At 39.9% G+C, this 20667-nt stretch overlaps 1 protein-coding gene across 2 annotated transcripts in view; it reads left to right on the plus strand.

Moving 5' to 3' along the window:
* Positions 1-20667, plus strand: part of Tnrc6c (trinucleotide repeat containing adaptor 6C) — a 123766-nt gene that overhangs the window by 28388 nt on the left and 74711 nt on the right. For both annotated transcript variants that reach the window (XM_026408449.2, XM_077800674.1), the window contains exons 2-3: positions 10179-10278; positions 11063-11084. In XM_026408449.2, the coding sequence (XP_026264234.2) occupies positions 10216-10278; positions 11063-11084 (85 nt within the window). In that variant the 5' untranslated portion in view covers positions 10179-10215. The remainder of the gene's footprint in view (positions 1-10178; positions 10279-11062; positions 11085-20667) is intronic.

Consider the following 20667-nt stretch of genomic DNA (forward strand, 5'->3'; position numbering starts at 1 on the left):
GCAAATTGTAGGTTAGCCCTGAGTATCTATTAATCTGTTACTAGGTGTAGTTTCATTAAAGCCCTCAGAGGAGGTAAGCTGTAGGCTTTTTTCTTCCTCCCTCCCTCCCTCCCTCCCTCCTGAAGGCCAAATTAGTGGCAACTAGCAGTACTTTGTTTTTTTTTTTGAGGGCAATGGGAAATGTTGCCTTTTCAAATGGGCATTTAAACTTTAGAATAGTGCAGTATTAGACACATGGCTCCTACAAGTTTGCATACTCTGAATACTAGAGTTGGGATGTAAGACAGTAATTTCCAGATAGTTGTCAGGTGCAGAAACAATAGCCTGTGGCCAGAAAACACTTGCTAGCATTCAGTAGGGGGACTCTAGGCCAGGGCTCTGGTGTGAGCTCAGTTGGTCCAGTGAGCAGTATACTGCTTTGTGCTGCTTGAACAAATAAATGACTAAGCTTCATTTTTTCTTAGATGGTTCCTCTAAGGTCTCTATTTAGGCTTTTTTCCCCTCCCCGTCTGAACCTGCCATGTGCTTGAAAACAAAATAGAAAATTAAATTTCTTCTATAACTGATATTTTTTCAGATGTTTTCTTCCTCATTGTTTCCTATACATTTCCAAAAACCTGTGGGCTTTTTTTTTTCTGCACAGATATAACTTAGTCACATAATTTTTTTCTACTTAAGTTTCATTATAGAAACTGTTAGGCAGATACTCTGCTCCTTTATCAGCATATTGCTATAGCACATACCTCTGAAAGCCTCTCTCCTGCCGTCTTCCCATACTATCCCTGAGCTTCAGATGATTCTGGATCAAGGGAATGGGTAGATTGTGGTATCATCTTTTCTTATTTGATTTTTTCCCTTGCACAGTTTGTCATCAGGCTATTTCTGCCCAGGTTTGTACGCCTGCCTGCTCTCCCAAATTAGAATCCAGCTTTAAGCACAAGTTAATGTAGTGGCTCCTGAAGCCAAATCTATTCAGTTAACAGCCCTGTTAGCTCACAGAATTGCCAGGTTTTTGAACAGGACAGGCTCCTAGAGTTCACCTACAGTCCATTGCCCTGCCTTCTTTCATTGCTTCAGACACTGCCTGTGGCCCCCTCCACCCCATTTCCATGGTGCTGGGGCTTCATCCTTTCCTGTTTCATAGTAATGAAGAGTCCCTTTTATAAACCTGCCAAATGTAACACAAGTTTTGGAATACTGATATCATGGAGATTAAAAAAAAAAAAACAGTGGGCAAGTGATACTAGCAAATTCAGGCAGAAGAGCTCTTGTACTCTCAGGTTTGGTATTTCAGGTATGTGTGCTCTTAGTTAAATTCATCATTTAGGCACAACTATGATGACGTGACAGTATAAAAAGGTCTCCAGTTGGGGCTGGGGTTGTAGCTCAGCGGTAGAGCACTCGCCTAGCACGTGCAAGACCCTGGGTTCTATCCTCAGCTCCACATAACTAAATAAATAAAATAAAGGTATTGTGTCCAACTACAACCAAAAAATAAATATTAAAAAAAAAAAAGGTCTCCAGTTGCGTGGCAGAATTGAAATAGGCTCTCGTTTTAAGGGTTTCTCTTATCTGTCACGAGAGAAACCATATGGCATTGTAAATGGGGAACGTTTACTATAACGAATAGTTATAGGGATTAGAATGAAGAGGGATTGAAGGTCAGGGGGGAAAAAAAAAGTCTTTTGAGAGTATAGAACAGCGGATTGAAGGGCTAAGATGGAGGACCCGGTAAAAGCCCACAGGACTGAGACCCAGGCTCACTGGAGAGGCCAAAACCATGGTTCAGGGCATGGCAGAGAAGTTGCTGTGATGCCGTGTGCATGGAAGTTTGTCATCTGCTGTGAAAGCAGTCATGGGAAAGGCCTCTCACCAGAGGTACTATTCTGGCAGCACCTAGCCCACAGCAGAACTCGCCTCACACTGTCTCTCTGGCGCCCTCTGCCAGAAAAGCTGGATACCTGACCAGCTGGCAAAGGAAAAGTAAAGGCCACAGATCCATTTTCACAGAGCAGGCAAAATTCCTGACCTCCAGTCTCCTCAGCAGTTGGAATTGGACACTTTTTGGTATGGTTTTATGCTATTCACAGGTTACACAGTACATATATTTTTTAAAATTTTCTAGCAAACAATGAAATTCTGATTACTGTTAGTAACTACTCTATAGCTTGTGCACCAGGCCATGCCAGCAAGTTCTACTGTCTCTAAAACTGGTTGGAGATTTTTTTTTCCTATTTCTTTAAGTATGTTAAGCAACAACAACAAAAATATTTGTGTGTGTGTGTTTGTGTAAAATTGACTATGAAAATGGAATGTCATTAAAATTATACTGTTATTTTAAATTTTTGAGGCTATTTTAAACTCAAATAAGATAAAAGGTATTCAAAAAATAAAAGGGTATCTGTAATTTCTCTAATTATAATGAACATGCTAATACAATAATACTTACAGAACTTTTATAGTGGTAGAAATGCTTACTGAACATAATCGCTTTTAAGATCAGTCATAATTAAAAGTGCTGCTTCTGTTCTGTACTCAGTTTTATTGAGCAAGCCCAGGTACTTTTCAGGATTTTTTAGTTACAAGCAATGAAAAGTAACTGTAATTTAAGGGAGGAAAAGAACTTTGGACCCATATGAGGTAGTTGACAAAGTTGAAGGAAAAGCTGACAAGCCAGGACAAAGACTAGCCACCTGGAAAGGAGGACAAGCCTTGTATAGGGACAGTAAGTGAGGTGAATCTGCCTCAGCTGTGTGCTGAATGGTGCTCCTTCCATTCCAAGGAGCATCATGATCCGCCCATGCCACTTTTGTGCTCACGCCCTGCTGAGGAACACAGGGCGCTGTGTACCAAGCTGCAGAAATTACTTCTTCCTGGACTCAGGCCACATCTCATAGAGACCCAGCTCTTCTCCCCCCCCCCCACTTTTTTTTTTTTTTTTGGCCTTTCTTCCTTGGTGGTGCCCCATTTTCAAGATCTTTGCAATTGAGAGGCAGCTTCCACAGCTTCCAACCTCTGGTTCATATCCAGGACCCTCCCTGATTCTAAGTACTGTGGCCCAGGGAATGCACTGTTCTTTGATTAGCCAAACATGGTAGGTTCCTGGAGCCATTGTCCCTAAAAGTCCCTGGATTCAGGTGTGGGAGAAAGAGTCATTCTCGATGGGGAATCAGGGTTCCCAGTTGGGGAAAAGATGCCATGTGGCAAAATGAAACATACAGGTGACTAACCTTATTTTCCAGAAAAAGCCTACCAATATGAGAAATGACATTTGTTCTGTGATTAAAAAGCACGTGGAAGAAGAAAATAGGAGAATACTGGTGAAAAATGTCAGTGGCCAGGCAACAAGCCCCAGAGGTGTTGGTTTCTGAGGCAAGAAGCAGGCAGTGCTGTTTCTTGAGAAGTCAGGTAAATTCAGGATACAGGCGCTCCATAGTGAGAGTTGCTAGGGGGTCCTGTATTGTTTTGTTTCAGCCATAATGGTAAATCTTAACTTAATCCTGGGTCTGAAGTCTGTATTAGCGCTAACATGGAAATAATTCAGGGTTCCATTGAAAGCTTGAGGCCAGCTGGTTTTGTTATGCCTCTCAGATCTCTAGAATTCTTACTCACCCTCCAAAGTAAAAGTTGAGACCACAGCAGACCTTACCTCCTGTGGGCAATGGGTCCAGGGCTTCAGTATGTCCCAGGCCTTCACGGTGCTGCTTGGGCCTGGCCCAGGCACATAGCCAGGGGTTAGTCTGAGACTTGGGACAGTGTACGCAGATTTGGTATTTTAGGTCTCACATTCTTTGGGGTCAGCAGCGCACATGCAGAACCAAGTAGAGCCCACCCAGACAGTGACAGCCCATACCCAGAATTACGGAATTTTCCTTTTCTAGGTGATTCCTCCCTGGGACCCCTTATACCATCTAGCTCCCAGGAGCTCCTTTTTCTAGTCTTCTGTGAGAAAGGTCTCCATTTTAGCTGCCTGTGCCACCCCTGCCACAGCATGGCTTTGTGACTGCAGCTTACACCCTGGTCAAAGCCTCAAGAGAAGAGGGGAAATGAGAAATTCATCCCCCTACTGGTTGGCTTCCTACATTTCAACTCCTCTCCCTAAGCCACTTGCTTGTGTTTACTTTCCTTTATTTGTGTTTTTGTATTGTATTATACTTTGTCCAATTGTTTGTTGTGAATCAGCAGAAAAAAACTAGAGTGGGCTTCCGCCTTCTTCGCAGGCCCAGAAATCCTAAATCACTGTCTGTATTAGTTTTCTATGCTGCATAGCAAATCACCATGAACTTGGTGACTTAAAGTAACACATTCTTCTTACTTCAGTTTCCATGGGTCAGGAGGCTGGATGCAGCTAGGGCCTCTTAAGGCCTCAGTCATAACGGGAGCTGAGGATGGGTTGCTAGCTGTCCATGCTTTCTCAAGCCACTGGCAGTATTAGTTCCTTGTAGCGGGATACATAATTGTTTCATTTCTTCACAGCCAGCAATCAAGAGGGAGAATCTAAAACCAGTCTGCTAGAAGAGTCTTCTATCACATAGCAAGGGAATGGAATGGCTTACTCCTCTGCCCTCTGCTGGTTAGAAGCAAGTCATGGTCCCTTCCACACCTAAGGGGAAAGAGTTACATGCTAAACTTCAAAAGATCTGAGAATTCTGTCGGCCACATCACCCAAGGATCCTCCTCTGGTCCCGTACATCAGAGCTACTTGGTGTGTGTTTCTCTTCTTCACCCCTAGTCCTGATATTATGCTAGATGACCAAGTGGTAGTGATGGTAGGGTTATTTTTGTTTGTTTTGTTTTGTTTTGTTTTGCAGTACTGGGGATGAACCTAGAGTACTCTATCACTGAGCTATGTCCCCAGCCCTTTTTATTTTAAGCCAAGTTGCCAAGGCTGGCTTTGAGCTTGCAATCCTCCTGCCTCAGCCTCCTGAGTTGCTGTGATTCCAGGTGTGTGCCACTGCGCCCACCTGGCTTAGCTACACCTTTTCTCCACCCCCATGTGCTCATAATGGAACAGTACAGCAGAACCCCTTCTTGTGACTCTAAATCCCACTGTTTCTCATTACTGTTTCTTTTCATAGTATGTGGAATATTAAATACAACTCAATCTTTATTGTCTCTTTCCTACTAGATTATATGTCCCAGAGATCTAAGATTACCTTATCCTCTTGTGCTACCTACAGGGTGTAGCAAATATTTCCCATACAAAGCAGGTATTCAGACATATTGAATAAAATAAAGAACCTTACATATTGCTGTGACAACTGATCAGGGTACCACTTCCTTCCTCTTCTCTCTTTAATTTTGTCTGCTAACATTTTACCAGCCCTTCTTAACTTAAACACCACAAGGACTTGTTATTGAATTAGCCAGACTTTTAAAATAAATGTCACACATGCGTGCGCGTGCGCGCACACACACACACACACACACACACACACACACGGCTTCACACAGAATGAACTAGGGAATATTTTGATGAGATGTTTGGAGTGTAACCAGTGTAACTTCAGGGTGTAAGATGTGGTGTATCTTATAGATGAAACTAAAGATAAGAAACATTTTCAGTTTTGGTTAACTAAACCTCAAGGGCAAAAACAGGTCCCCTTGCTCTTTTACTGAATCTTATTCTTTAACAAATATCCACAGCAGTCAACAGAAAGACTGTAAATTGCAATATTCTCCATTCTTAGTAGTTTTATAGAGGGTGGGGACTGGATTCCCAGTCTGCCTACATAATTTCATCTTTCAAATCATTGTTTCCTTGGGAAAATGTGAGTTTCATGAGGAGCACTGAGTGCATGCTGGTGGGGCCCTGTGGAGAAGCTTTTGTCCCCCACCCTTTCCAGAGCTGCCTGAGACTGTGAGAACTGCTTTGTTCTCTACCTGTGCCTTCTAATCCTGAGATTGCAGAATTGAGAATGAAAGATATTGTGTGTGTGTGTGTGTGTAAACTTGGATGATTATCAAAATAAAATTTTTCTTTAGTAAAAAAACCAGCCAGAGGGGCTCACCACAGGATACCTTGTTGTATAAAGGGTAGGTACTTTGTATCGCCTTGGCCCTTCAGACTTGCTCCAGGCCCTGAGGTTTAGGTGTGCATCAGATTTCCTCCTTGCCTAGTTCCCACTACTACTGAAAATAAGCCATGCTGCCAGTCTAAGCTATGCTATTTTCTTTTCCAGAATCTGGGGAGGGGAGGGGGAGTTCTTTGTAGGGGCAATAAACTGGAAGTGGAGTGGATGCATATAAATAGAGGAATGATTGAGTATTTTATGATAATATTCATACCATGGCATATTATGGAGCCATTAGAAATAATAGATTGGATCTGTCAGTTGCAGGGTGGGAGGGAGATTCCTTCACCCAAATATATTGAATGAGAAAAGCAAGATGCCAAAAAGCTTATATAGCATTATCCCAGTTTTGCAAAACAATAATCAAATAATACCCCTTGTAAAAATGTGTATATATATATATATATTTTTTTTCATATCATTACATGAGCTTGGACAGAAACAGGTGTATCTGAACTGATTGGTTAACACAGGTTATCTGGTGGTGATGTAACAGTGGACAGTTGATGTGGATGTGGAGAGACATGAGAATTGGGTAAAGGGATATCAAGAAAATCAAACAGAAAAGCAAAGATTTTCCTGAGGGAAAAACAAAATGCCAGGCACAGTGGCCCAGGAGACTGAGACAGGAGGATCGTGAGTTTTAAAGCTACCCTCAGCAAAAGTGAGATAGATGCTAAGCAACTCAATGAGACCCTGTCTCTAAATAAATATCGAATAGGAGATTGGAGATTGTGCTCAGTGGTCAAGTGCCCCTGAGTTTGATCCCCAGTACCCCCAAAAAAATAAAGAAAAAAAATTACATTTATAAATTTACATTAAATCATGTATATGTAAATGTAATTCTAAGTATTACATTATTATATCAGAAAATAAAGTTGGTGTCTTGAAAAGAAAGTTTGTGTTGATATTTTGTCCTGTGTGGACTTCAGCTGAGATCTTCCCAGACACTGGTAACAAATGCCCTGAATGGTAACAGGTTTTTCTTGGGGCCACAGAGACAGGACAGAATCCTGCCAACAAAGCACTCATAGCCCGAGGACAGAGGAAGCTCATGCTTTCAGTTAGAGCTAGGATATAATGTCTCCTCCCTCTCCAGGAAGATCCTGTGAGAGGAAGCCCAGTTGCTCATCTTGCCATGCGCTGACCCACAGACACATGTCTCTGCAGTGGCCTTGATCATTTGCTGCACTTGCACCATTTATGTGAGTGTCCTTGGGTGTATGTATACATTGCCTTTTTCATGGTTGTAACTCCAGAGCACTTGTAAAGCCATTGCCCAGAAAACACTTGTTAAATGAATCATTCCCTCCCTCCACTCATTCCTGTGAGATTGAACTAGTGGCCATAAGGGATGGTCTTGAGGTTTAGGCTCTCTAGGAAAGTAATTGATGAAAACAATTTAGAAGGAAATGCGAATAGAATAAAAGTCACATCCAAATGTTGGAAAGTGGGATCAAAAATCCCAGCAGTGAAGTAATATGGATGGTCACTAATACTATAGATAAAGTGCCCTGGTTACCAGGAAAAATGTCATATTTTGGCACTTGAGACTGCTCTGGCAAAATAGCCAGCACCTTGCCTGTTCTCTAAAGCAAAGCCTACCATGAAACAAGTCCACTCATGCACACAAATCCCTGGATTGTTTTTTTGTTGCTTCACATTCAGGCCTGAATGGTCAAGCAGGGATTACTAGACAACTAAGGAAATGCTCTCCTGTCAGAGCCCAGAGGAAGAAGTCTCCAAAGGAAGAACACAGACAGTTGTAGGAAATGCAGAAGCCCTTCAGAAAAACCCTGATTCATGTTCACAGCTGGAATAGAGGTGGTTTTCATCCAGAAAACAAGAGTGTGGAAGGTGCTGTGGAAAAGGAACATTCAAGAGAGAAAAAGTTACTAAAAAATTTAAATGACATGAAACAAACTCAGTAGATGGTTTGGAAGATGCAGTTGAGCCAAGAGCCCAGGAAATAGTAATAGTAGCAAAAAAGTATAACATAAAAGGTTAATTATTGTTGATCCAAAAGGTTCAGTACGTTATTAGGAAACCCAAAGAAGATGTTCTCAAGAAAATAGCTGAAGGAAGTGTGTCTTTGTTGAAAGCATCTGCCTAATGCTAAGCAGAAATAAGGGCAGAAAAAAATGTGCAGGTATATCATCCTGAAGTTCCAGTACCTAGCAAGTTCAAGGCAAAAAAGTAGGTAAAATTGTGACAAGATCAAGAGATTCCAGAAAACCACACACATGGCCAGCAGCTGTGAGAAGTCACGGGAAATGTAGATCAAAACCAAATGAGGTATGTAGTATAGTCAGATTTGCAGAGAAAGTAGAAGGGAGGTTGCCCAAAGCTGAGAGATGGGGAAGTGGAGGTGTTTGGGTAGGGATAGTTTCAGCGTTGCAAGGTAGACTTCTGTCCAACAGTGTAAACAGAGCACTACTGAACTGTGAACTTAAAAATGCTTAAAAGGGAATATTGGGTGTAGTGTATATTTTAATATGATTTTTAAAAATTTACAGGGGTTCAACAACAGGCTGTTCTCTCTCACAAGGGGTGCCCCCAACCCAGACAGAGCAGAGTGGAAGGCTCTAGATTTGGGATTTTAGAGGGCCATGTTTTAAACTCAGCAGGGGAAAGAGTATAAAATCAAAAACATCTTATAAGGGGGTGGGGGAGACAATTAGGAACTCTAAACCAGCTCCACAAACTAAAAAGTGGTCACAGTGTACTACATAGCTCCGCAGCCAACATTTATATATTCTTATAAAGCAAATGCCGTTTATTGATTTAATTGAATGTAGTGACGAGGATGATGGAGGAGCCAAATCCATGGCCATATTACAGGAACTAAGCTGTTACCCTCTCAAATTGGTACCTTAAGAAATCACAAGCTGTGCATACCATGTCAAGATGGGAGAGAGCCGAGCCTCTCCACACATTTTGGAGTGGATTAGTAAGTGAAAACAAAATCATGGGGATGGTGTGCTCCCACTTGTGGTGGTGGTGGTTTTAAGATAGGTGTGTAGCCATAGAGAGAGAGCATTTTCTTTTGAGGTGTGTTAACTTGTTTAATTGCTGTGGGACAAGCTGATGCCTAGGCATGTGGCAGAGACGTAGGGTATTGGTGCAGCAGCCCTGAGGTACAGTGTGTTGTAGTCAGTAGGGACCATACTATTGGGAAGACCACCAGAGACAAATCTGGGGTGGGTTAGCAGCAAGAGGCTTGGAGCACTGTGTCTGTATTGAATAGGTCATGGGAAGGTGACTGTAGATTATGCCAGAGTTGTAGGGTTATTGAGGGGCTGCCTGTGCCAGGGCCCAGGTCTGGAACCATCACCAGTGACCTCATATCCACATGCTGGTCAGTGTCCCTCAAGTACCCTCTACTAAGAAAACTCCACTTTGTGCTCACTGAAAGGGCAATGCTTCAAGCAGCTCTGTTAGCTATCGCAGCCAGGTGTTGAAGGGTGAATTTGGAGCTGACAGCAATCTGTTGGCCACTGACACCATCCTATGCCAGCCAATTCCTTTCTGCTTTGCAGCCTAGCTCCTAGGCTGCTGTGACTTCTTCCAGGTGTGTTCCTCTATGCTGCATACCCATGTATCTTTACAATAACTTACCATGCCATATGAGACCTGTTTAAGAAAACAGTTGGTTTATCAAACAAGCACATAATTATAGTATGCTGAGAATCACTTCCAGACATTTTGGTATGTTGAGCCAGGGTGGAACCTAGGAATCCACTGATTATGATGATGGTGATCCCAGAGGCAACACTTTGAGAAACATTGGTGTGGGGCTACAGGGAAGAGACTCCATGTTGTACCCACATTCCCAATACAATGTTTGGTGGTAGTTTGGTGCCCAGTAAATGTGGAATGAATGAAAGAGACAACTAAGCCACTAAAAAGATAAGACAGCTTGTTGTAGTAGTAGAAAAGTACACCTAGCAATACAGAATAAATGTCCATTTCTGATGATCTCTGTGAGTGGCCTCCTTTTACCCATATGTGCCTGGCTTAAGACTTTCTGCAGTTAATTCTTTTTCCACTTTTTAATTTTAAAATAGCCATTGTACTAATACCACTTCTTTTTATTTTTGACAGGGAGAAAGAACAAGAAACACAAGAAGAGGAGCGTTTGATGGAAGAAAAGAAAAAGAAAAAGCAGGAAGAAAAGAAAAAGAAGGAAGGTGCTCAGAAAAAGGTTTGGCCGGAGTTACTAACTTCATTGTCTCTGTGATCATTGTGTCTCGTTCGCATTGTCATAGCCATTCTAGTGCCAACTTTCATCCTAGTACTGCTTTAAGTCAATCTGCTAAATCTGTAACCAGCAAGTAGTAGGTATCGTGCTAGTGAAATACACACAGAGTGACAGCTGCACAAGTCTCTTTAAAAAAAAATCAGAGCTGTGTTTCAAGAAGTTTGATTTTAGTTGTTTGTGATAAAGAGAACTGTCCAGAACAGCCATCTCTAGGCAATGAGGAAAGGGCCATGAAACTTAATCTTATTAGAAAAGCTAGAAATACTTTTTGCAGTTTTAGAATATGTTCTTTTATAAATCCTAAATATTAGTAAATATTTAATAAATATTAAAAATCAAAAATTCTGCTGTAAACATTAAAGTTGTACTTGAATTTCATGGCATTTCAAAGTATACCATTTGTCTTCATTCTTACCCATGTATCTTATAGCTTAAAACCATATGCCTTTTAGACTGTTTTAAAATATAGATTTCAAGGAGCTTCCATATGGTTTTTTGGGGGTTTGTTTTGGGGTTTTTTGCCTTTAGGTTAATATTGGGATGTAATCAATGTAGACAAATACATATTTTTTCCCAGTAATGAATTATAATTAATTAACTGGGCAAAAACTTGCTTTTAAAATTTCCAATACTAAAATTCTGTTTATAAACTTTTATATATGCACACATTCTACACACTATTGTTCCTAAAGAGTTTCTGGTTTTTTTTTTTTTTTTTTTTTTCCAGGCTGCTGATCAAAAAACCAAAGGTAAGTTTGTTTATATTGAGGGGGAGGGGCTTTTTATGGTGGTACTAAACTTTTTATGATGAGGGTGATATTTTAAAATTTTTAATTGATGTCTAAAAACAAAGGATATAAGCCTGTCTGTGATTCTACTTTTTATTATTCATTGTGAAATTCTTCATTTATCACTGGTTTTACATCTGCATCTCATTGGCATTTGATTAATCTAAAAATGCCTTAAGAATGTTACATTAGCTTTCTACACAATGCTTTTAAAATTTATTTTGGTTTATTTGTACCAAATAAGGATGAAACTGATTGAGTTGACTGAGTTGAAATAACAACAACCAAAGATATCTGAATTTTTAAAAAAGCTTCCAGTTCCTCATTGCCAGCTATTCTTTGTAGGTGTAACCTTTTTGTATTTTGTCTTTCTTACTGATACAGAAGAGGTTTTTTTTGTGTCCTCTTAAGTCCTGAGCTTGCTTGCTTGCTGTTGTCTTAAGGGATGTTGGAAACACACACAGTTCTCAGCGAAGCTCCAGCATTCCTGGGGTTGTGTTGGAAATTTAGAATGAACACAAGCAAGCCACACTTTCAGCCTCTTCATTTCATGCTTGATGTGTTTAGGTGATTTCCTGTGGTTAAGGGCATACACTTGGGTCATATACACCAGCTCTATTTCATTTGGGGCAAGTGACTTTCCTTCTTTAAATCTTGGGTATCTCATATTTAAAATGCGAAAGGTAATGAATTGCCTCATAAAGCTGTTGTAATGACAAAATGGAATCATGCAAGAAAACAGCTCAATGCCTCATGTATAGTTGGTGCTCAGTAAAGGATGTCTCTAATTGTTGTCATTCTTAAGTTCTTATTTTCTGTTGGACCATCACATGTACACAGTTGTATGTACAGACACATGCACTGAGATATTCTTATGAGCATGCTCGCTCAAGCTGCTGTCATTACCAATCCACTCTACTTCAGTTTGGCGTTTTATTGTTTTCAAAGAAAAGGTTATGTATGTTATCTCATTGAACTTTATAATTGAGCAGGACAGGAATTCATTTACAGATGACGCTCCTGGTGAGTTAAGTGGCTTGTTCTTGATTGACAGTTGTAAAGATAGGACTGAGGGAGCCCAGGGCTTCTGACCTTGGTACACTCAGCCTCTGTGCCTTAAAGTAGAATCTATTAAAAGATGAATTTAACATAAAATGAATATTAAAAGGCAGCAAAGTAAAAAAAGACATTTTTCTTTCTTCTACTCTTAGAAGCACTGTGAATTTCAGAAGGGCTCAAAAGGGTTGGTACTTAGTTGTATTTGAACTTATGATCTGAAATAAGAAACAATGGTTTCATTTTAATAATTGTCACTTAAAATACAGAATTATTTTTCTGAATCATTCATTTGCTTTTTTTAACATTGAGAAATTTTCACATTCTGCTTAAATCCTAGCTGTATTCTATTTTCACTGTCATTGGAATTGTTTCTCCTCAGATAGTAACAGATTGCTTATTTATGTATAGTAATCATGAATTACAGTTGGCCTGCCACTTTACACAGAGTTAATATTTTCTATTGCTGTGCTGATGAGTATTTTCATTGCTGACTCCACATTCTACTGGGGTTTTTATTTTCTCTAAAATACTGTTCCTTTGGTATAGATTATCAGTAACTACTAACTAGCTTTAGAATGGTTCATAGTAATTATTATTCACATCCTGCTAAATAAAAAAAAAATGCTTTTTGGCTGTAAAGAATTTTAACAGTACTACTAGGTAATTCACTAAAGAGTATTAGCAGTATTAGGTTCAAATTTACTTTGATTCTCCATTATTACCAGGCCAAATCAAAATTGGCTGCTGCAAGTTGAAGGTTCTGACTTTCTGACTGGACCGTAATGTCAGATAACGCAGATTTGGCTCAACTGAACCAGTGAGGTTGTTTTCTTGTTTGTTTTCTTGTTGTTGTAGATGAACACAATGCCTTTATTTTATTTGTGTTTTTTTTTTAAGAGAGAGAGAGAGAATTTTTTAATATTTATTGTTTAGTTCTCGGCAGACACATCTTTATTTGTATGTGGTGCTGAAAATCGAACCCAGCGCCGCGCGCGTGCCAGGCAAGCACGCTACCGCTTGAGCCACATCCCCAGCCCTTATTTGTGTATTTTTATGTGGTGCTGAAGATCGAACCCAATGCCTCACATGTGCTAGGCAAGCGCTCATGTACCACTGAGCCACAACCTCACAATCCTGCGAGGTTGTTATAGTAGCATCTCTGCTCAAACATGAGGTTGACCTGCTTCAAGCCAGCATTCCTGTCTGTGTCCCCTGTTGTAGCCTATAGTCCATAGGGCAAGGGCTCCATTTGCCTGCTCCTTCTTTCCTCCCAGCACCTTCACTCATAAACTCCTTTCATGCTAGATGCTGTAGTGGGCCCTTACATTTAGTATTTTGCATTGTTAGTGCATTCTCTCCAAAGGACAAATGACTGGAAGTTTGCTGTGTGTCCCAGTGACTGCAGAGCAAGTAAATGGTGGCTGATGTCCCCAGAATCTTCTGCCGTACAGCCTGCAGGAAAAACACGCAACAGACACTCACCCTGCATCGCCTATGGCAAGGAGGATGCTCAGAGGCCAAGAGCTGACCAAGGACACAGTCAGCAATTGGCAGGGCTTGAGTTACCTATTAGGTACACTTTGACTCCAGGGCCAAGGTAGCCTGCCTGAAAGAATCACCAGGAGCAGGGAGACCTTGCTGTATCCCAGGCAGCACTCTGAAGTCAGAGCCCAAGTCATTTGAATGTAGGAAGAGTTTAATATTGAATGAGTTCAGGAGTTGAATACTTGAGAGAGAAGCTGTACCTATAAAGGAGAATGTGTAATATGCCAAATCAGTTTTTTTGGATAAGGTTAAATTGTTTTGGTCTTGATAATTACATCAAACCTGATCAAATCAATTACTGATTTTTCTTGTTCTGCAGTATTATACATCGTTCAGGGCTAGGGCTGTAGCTCAAATGTTAGAGTGCTTACCTAGCCTGTGTGAGTGTCTCAAAGAAAACCTTTCAACTAGTAGCATTAGGAAACTGGTGACTTTGTTACTTGGCATTCATGGCATTTGACTTAATTTTCTCCATAACTGAAACTTGATCTCTTTTTTTTTTAATATTTATTTTTTAGGTGTAGATGGACACAACACAATGCCTTTATTTTTTATGTGGTGCTGAGAATCGAACCCAGGCCCCGCCCATTTGATCTCTTTTAAGTTTTGATTTTTTTCAAAAAATATTTTTAGTTGTAGATAGGCACAATGCCTTTTTATATTTTATTTATTTATTTTTTATGTGTGCTGAGGATTGAACCCAGTGCCTCACACATACTAGGCAAATGCTCTACCATTGAGCTACAACTCCAGCCCTTAAATTTTGATTTATTTTAAACATTTTTAGAGAACTTTTTAGAGTGTATTATGTACACACATAGATACACACATGTGTCTTCTCCTACCGAATTTTAACTATCTTGGTAGGTCAATCTTCATTAGCATTTTAAATTTCTTTTCACATCTCACTATAACCATTTAACTTGAACTAGGAAGCTTCACTTTGAAGACTAATACTAAAAACATATTTTTTCTGAAAAACATAATCTAATATATAGCATATCCCACCCCACCCCATACATTTGTAAACAAGGTTTCCAGAAAGTCTGCTTTGCAGATTCACAACTAAACAGAAAATTCTCCTTGGCTGTCTTTTCACATCCTGACCTGTGCCTTCTTTGTGGAGGCCATTTTCTTTTAAAGGTTCAGAGCAGCAGAGTCAATGTGTGAAATACCATGCCACCAGTGTTCACACCCTGCATGCTACCCTGCAGCCAGGGGACACACTCACGGTCAGCTCTGGGGACTTTCATTCAGACATTGTGTTCCTCTCCTCTGATTCTCCTCTAATCCTGCAGATCATCACTGAGGTGAATGTCCTACACTCCTGAGAAATCTGAGCATGTTTTATTTTTCTGGAATCCCTTCCCTCCTCCTTTTCCTGCCTCTAGTCTTGTGGTGCTGTTGTAATTAACCTTTCCTTATTTTTCCTCCTGTGATGAAGAACATAAGTAGTGAATTTTTGTTAAAAATAATTTGAGCACTATCTAAAAAGAAATTAAAGTTTACTTGAAATCCCTCTATCCTGAGATATTTGCCAGTTAACATTTTGTCAACCATCCTTGAATGCATTTTTCCTTATGAATTCACAAACATAAATATATGTTTGTATGGACTCTGCTACTTCCCTCCAGTCCATACTCCTCAGGCCCAGCCCCTCAAGTACTGCCCTGAGCCATCTGAGAACCTTCCTGTGAGCTGCTCACAAAGAAAATAATCTCTTGTCAATTTTGCATTGATGCCCAAAGAACAACAGCTGAACACAATCACTGGGTTTGCATTAGTCATATCCTACGTGCTCTCATAATTGGGGTGAGATCAGATAAAATCCTGCTGTGAAAGGCCATTAACTTGTATGTTACAGCACTGCTGTGGACATACATTTAATTAGTATTCTAATCTTGCTTGAAGGAATATAATTTAAATTTTGGAATGAGGTATTGAATTTTGGCCATGTTTAGTTTGTAATTGCTAATTTTCAAAAAACCTTTCCGTGCTTTCACCAGGTGCCATGATGCACACCTGTAGTCCTAGTGGCTCAGGAAGCTGAGGCAAGAGGATCACAGGTTCAGGGCTATCCTCAGTGACTTAGTGAAGGTCTGAAAATAAAAAGGGCTGGGGATGTAGCTTAGTGGTAAAATGCCCCTGGCTTCCATGCCTAGTACTAAAAAAGAAAAAGAGAAACTTTCTGTGCTTTTGTTAGTGTAAATCACTTAAAATCATATTCTTTCAGTAGCCTCACATTGAGCAATAAAGTTTTTGGAGTCACAAATTACATGCAGGTTGCTGTACTATTATTAAGATTCATTCTAAAAATACAGAACTTCTTATGTACATAAATGAAGAATAGTGGGCTGAGGATGTGGCTCAAGCGGTAGCGCGCTCGCCTGGCATGCGTGCGGCCCGGGTTCGATCCTCAGCACCACATACCAACAAAGATGTTGTGTCCGCCGAGAACTAAAAAAAATAATAAATATTAAAAATTCTCTCTCTCTCTCTCTCCTCTCTCACTCTCTCTTTAAAATAAATAAATAAATAAATAACCATAAGCTGTCAAAAATGGACAGAATCAACTTTTTTTAAAAAAAATAAATAAATAAATGAAGAATAGTAAGAATTGAGGTGTAAAGCTTCCCGGTTTCATAGCAGGATTTAGATTAACAGAAGCATTTACATTCTGCTCTTGACTAAGCAGGTGCACTTCTGCTTTCCTGGGGGGAGTGATTAGGAGTGATCACTGTTCGCTCTGTCTTTTAAGGGTCTCAATACAGTAATCAGAAATTAATGTTTATAAAGCATCAGATCCATGTTTTCCTGTGTTATATAGAGTGGTAAAATTGGCCAGAATCCTGGAATTTACAAGTTTTCACACTCATATTCACATAACTAAACCAAATATCTGAGTGTGCACGTTTCTTCTAAAGGCAGTAGCTAAAAGTCTTCCACATGGTCAGTACTTATGTGGCATTTTATTTGCCTGTCTACAAAATTAATAAAATCTTAGAGCTTGAAGGATCCTTAGAGATTACCCATTTCTTGTTTCAGGTAAGGAATTGAGATCCAAAGAGGGTAAATTATTTGTGCAAAGTTTGTCGGGTAGGTAACAGAAGAATTAGAACCCTCATTGTTCAGGTTTTCTTTTACCACCATATAGCAAGATGGGAGACACAGGTATTATATACCTGTTACTAGTAGACCTAGTCACTCTAGAAGGAACTTCAGATCTTAGGATTCTTCTAAATAAGCTGAAAGAGCCAGGTGTGGTTGACGCATGCCTGTAATCCCAGCGGCTTGGGAGATTGAGACAAGAGGATCATGGCAAAGCCAGCCTCAATAGCAAGGCGCTGAGCAACTCAGTGAGACCCTCTCTCTAAATAAAATACAAAATAGGGCTGAGGATGTGGCTTCAGTGGTTGAGTGCCCCTGAGTTCAATCCTCGATACCTCCAAAAATAAATTAATTAATGGGCTGAAAGAAATCCCGTCAAGATTTATTATATGAGGGATATTTAAGGGATGCTACCTTAGGTTTCTAAATATTAGATTTGTCTTTCTGTTTTTAAAGGAATCAATTTGCTCTTAAGTCTTGAGGGGAAGATAATAAATGTATAATTTTATCTCATGGGAACAAAAGTGTTAAGATGAGTTGTTTTAAAATAGATGGGTAATTTAAAAGGATAAAAAATGTATTGCCAAACACCAAACTCTAGGCAGGTACAGGTTCATGAATGCCTAAGTTCCTGATTAAATTTTAAAAGAAAGGCAGTGACACTGGTGACAACAGGCATCAGGCAAGCATGCTCTGGTTCCTCATTCTAAGTCTCCTCACAGCGTCTTCCTGTGATTGCTTCACTGAGTCTCAGATGACATGAAAATACAGTATAGCTCTAAACTAAAACTTTAAACATAAAGGCAGTTTATAGTTCCTAATTCTAAACAGAAAAAAACTGACAACCTGCATTCTGAGTAATAGGTCCTTGTTAACCCAGGTTGGCTGATGCTTCTTTATTTATATATGTGTGTGTGTAATTTTTTTTTTTAGTTAGATACAATGTGTTTATTTTATTTATATGTGGTGCTGAGGATCGAGCCCAGAGCCTCCCACATGCTACGTGAGCGCTCTACCTCTTGAGAAACCTCAACCCTGGTTTCTTCTTTTTTAAAACTGCTTTATTGAGTCATTATTGGCTATTGTACACATGGTTAAGTAATACAGATTAACACACGTTGGCATAGATACACCTGTGGAACCATTGCCACAGTCAGTGTAGCATCTGTTATGACAGGTGTATGTTTAATTTACCAAAAAAACTGCAAAACTGTTTTCCAGTAATAATACTATTTATTTTACAGTTGTACTTCACAACACAGAGTATAATTTCACTCATTCTAATAGATTTGTGGGGTATCTTATTAAGACTTTAATTTGCATTTTCTTTTTAAAATATTTTTAGTTGTACATGGACACAATAACTATTTATTTGTATGTGCTGCTGAGGATTGAACCCAGTGCCTCACACATGCTAGGCAAGCACTCTGCCACTGAGCCACAACCCCAGACCCCAATTTTCTTAATGACTAATGGTATTGAACGTAATTTTTATATGCTTATTTGCTATCTGCATAACTTCTTTAGTAAAGTTTACCTGTTTTTATTGAGTTATTTATTTTCTTCTTCCAAATCAATTTGTGACACTCAACTGGCCTCTGGAGTTGGGCAGAGAGATGCCACACGACATGGCTTGGCATAGTCCTTCCCTCTCTTTCTGAGTGGGCAGGCACTTGTCATGTGATAATATCAAGAAACATGCACTTTTAAATATGATGGTTCATCTAGGTTTTAGCATACCAAAAATTGCAATGTGTTATCTAGAGTTGGCTGGTTGGCTGGTTAGTTCATTCATTAAACAGTTAATAAATACCTACTAGTCAGCAAAGATAAGTTTCCTGTTTTTTTTTTTTTTTTTTTTTTTTTAACTTTTTTTTTTTAAGAGAGAGAGAGAGAGAGAGAGAGAGAGAATGAATTTTAATATTTATTTTTTAGTTTTCAGCGGACACAACATCTTTGTTGGTATGTGGTGCTGAGAATCGAACCCGGGCCGCACGCATGCCAGGCGAGCGCGCTACTGCTTGAGCCACATCCCCAGCCCAAGTTTCCTGTTTTTAAAGAGATATTTTAGTAGGAAAAAAAATTGTGTTTTTGTGTGTGTGTGCGCGCACTCGCGTGCAAGTGAATGCAGTACAATTTCTGGGTACTGCAATTTATTTATCCCACACCTTCTATCTGAAAAAATTTAAATGGTCATCTTTTAATTAAATGTTTATAAATGTTGTGGCTCAGAGGTAAAGCGCTTGCCTAGCATGTGGGAAGCACTGGGTTGGATTCTCAGCACCACACATAAATAAATAAAATAAACAACTATAATAACATCAACATATATATAATAAACATCAACAACTAAAAAATATTTTTAAATAAGTAAAAATAAATGAGAGAATGGGAAAGGAAAATACTGACAAGAGTGAGATAAATGCATGCTAGAGCTGGCCACTTATCCAGTTGTGCCCTGAGTTTGCTAAGAAAGCAAAGAAAAAGAGACACACCTTTTCCAGGTCATCCCAAGCCCAGCCATCGGGCCATTAGAATTGAGCTTTCAACAGCCTATCCGACTCAGAAAAGGAGTTGAAACTAGGGAATTCAGATGTGATTTTCTAAACCAAAGAAAGCCATTGAAGTGTTCCAAGTGGAAGAAGGACATCATGAGATGTATATTTTAGAAAACCCACTGGACATGCAGGGTTAAAACTGAACTAAATGATTTAGTGGGGAGGGGCAGAAGGCAGTGGGTGTGGGTACAATTAGAACAATGCATAGTGCAGGCTGCAGGTAAAAGGGAAGACTAATAATAGATTAGTTTTTGGTTCTTTCTTTACTGTTATGCAGCAGATATTTATTGAACACCTGCTGTTTGCTTGATAATGTGCTGATTGCTATGGGGAGAAAATTATTTAAAAATATATATGCTTTCCATCCTGTGGGTCTTAGAGTTTTATAGGGAATAGATATAAGTCACAGCGCTACCTGTATCATTGCCAGCTACCATGGCCACTGTGCAGGAAGGGAACTTGGTAGAATGAGAGCATAAGATCAGAGGACCTGAGAATTACAGATGGCATCTATAGGTAATGCTGACTAAGATATCTAAACACTGGTAAACCCTGGAAAGGAAAGAGGTAGATTAGGACCTCCACCTACAGAGGAACAAGCTTTTGCGGGCCTCGAAGGCTGGAGGAGTGTAGCATTTTCCAGGGGCTAGACAAACAAAAGGCTGGCAGGGCAGGTAACACCCCATGTGCTGCCACACAGCAGAGGTGTTAAGAGAATAGGAAGGCTTTTCAACCTACTTGCAACAGGGTCAGTTTTCCTTCTCCCTCACCAATCTTCCCACTGGTGTTGCAGTGCTTTGACGTGGGTGCCCCCTTCTGGCAGACTGCAGGACTCTGCACTCTTTGGGGGGAAATATGCCAGGATTACTACTTCATAATGTATCAATTTAATATATTAAAGAAAACACACCAAGTTCCATAGAAGAAAATATTCATGTCCTAGAACACCCATGATTCCATTTAACATTGTGTTTTTTGAGCTGTAGGATTTGCTGTCTGCTGAGAACTCGGTCAGTTCAGGGTAATTTAGGAGAGGAGGTCAGGAGGGTTGGAAGAATGGCCTGCTGCATGTTGATGGACTTTCTTCACCCCAATGTCTGGTCCAGTGTGTTGCCTCTCTTGTATGGGTAGTGTTTCAATTGAAATTAGATACAAGAAAGATGATAGAAAAGCCAGTACATTTTTTGATTGTTTTTGATATTGGGGATTGAACCTAGGAACACTTAAGCACTAAGCCACGTCCCCAACCCCTTTTATATTTTCTTTTGAGATAG

The sequence above is a fragment of the Urocitellus parryii genome, chromosome 7 (genome assembly GCF_045843805.1).
Source record: "Urocitellus parryii isolate mUroPar1 chromosome 7, mUroPar1.hap1, whole genome shotgun sequence".
Classification (NCBI taxonomy): Eukaryota; Metazoa; Chordata; class Mammalia; order Rodentia; family Sciuridae; genus Urocitellus; species Urocitellus parryii.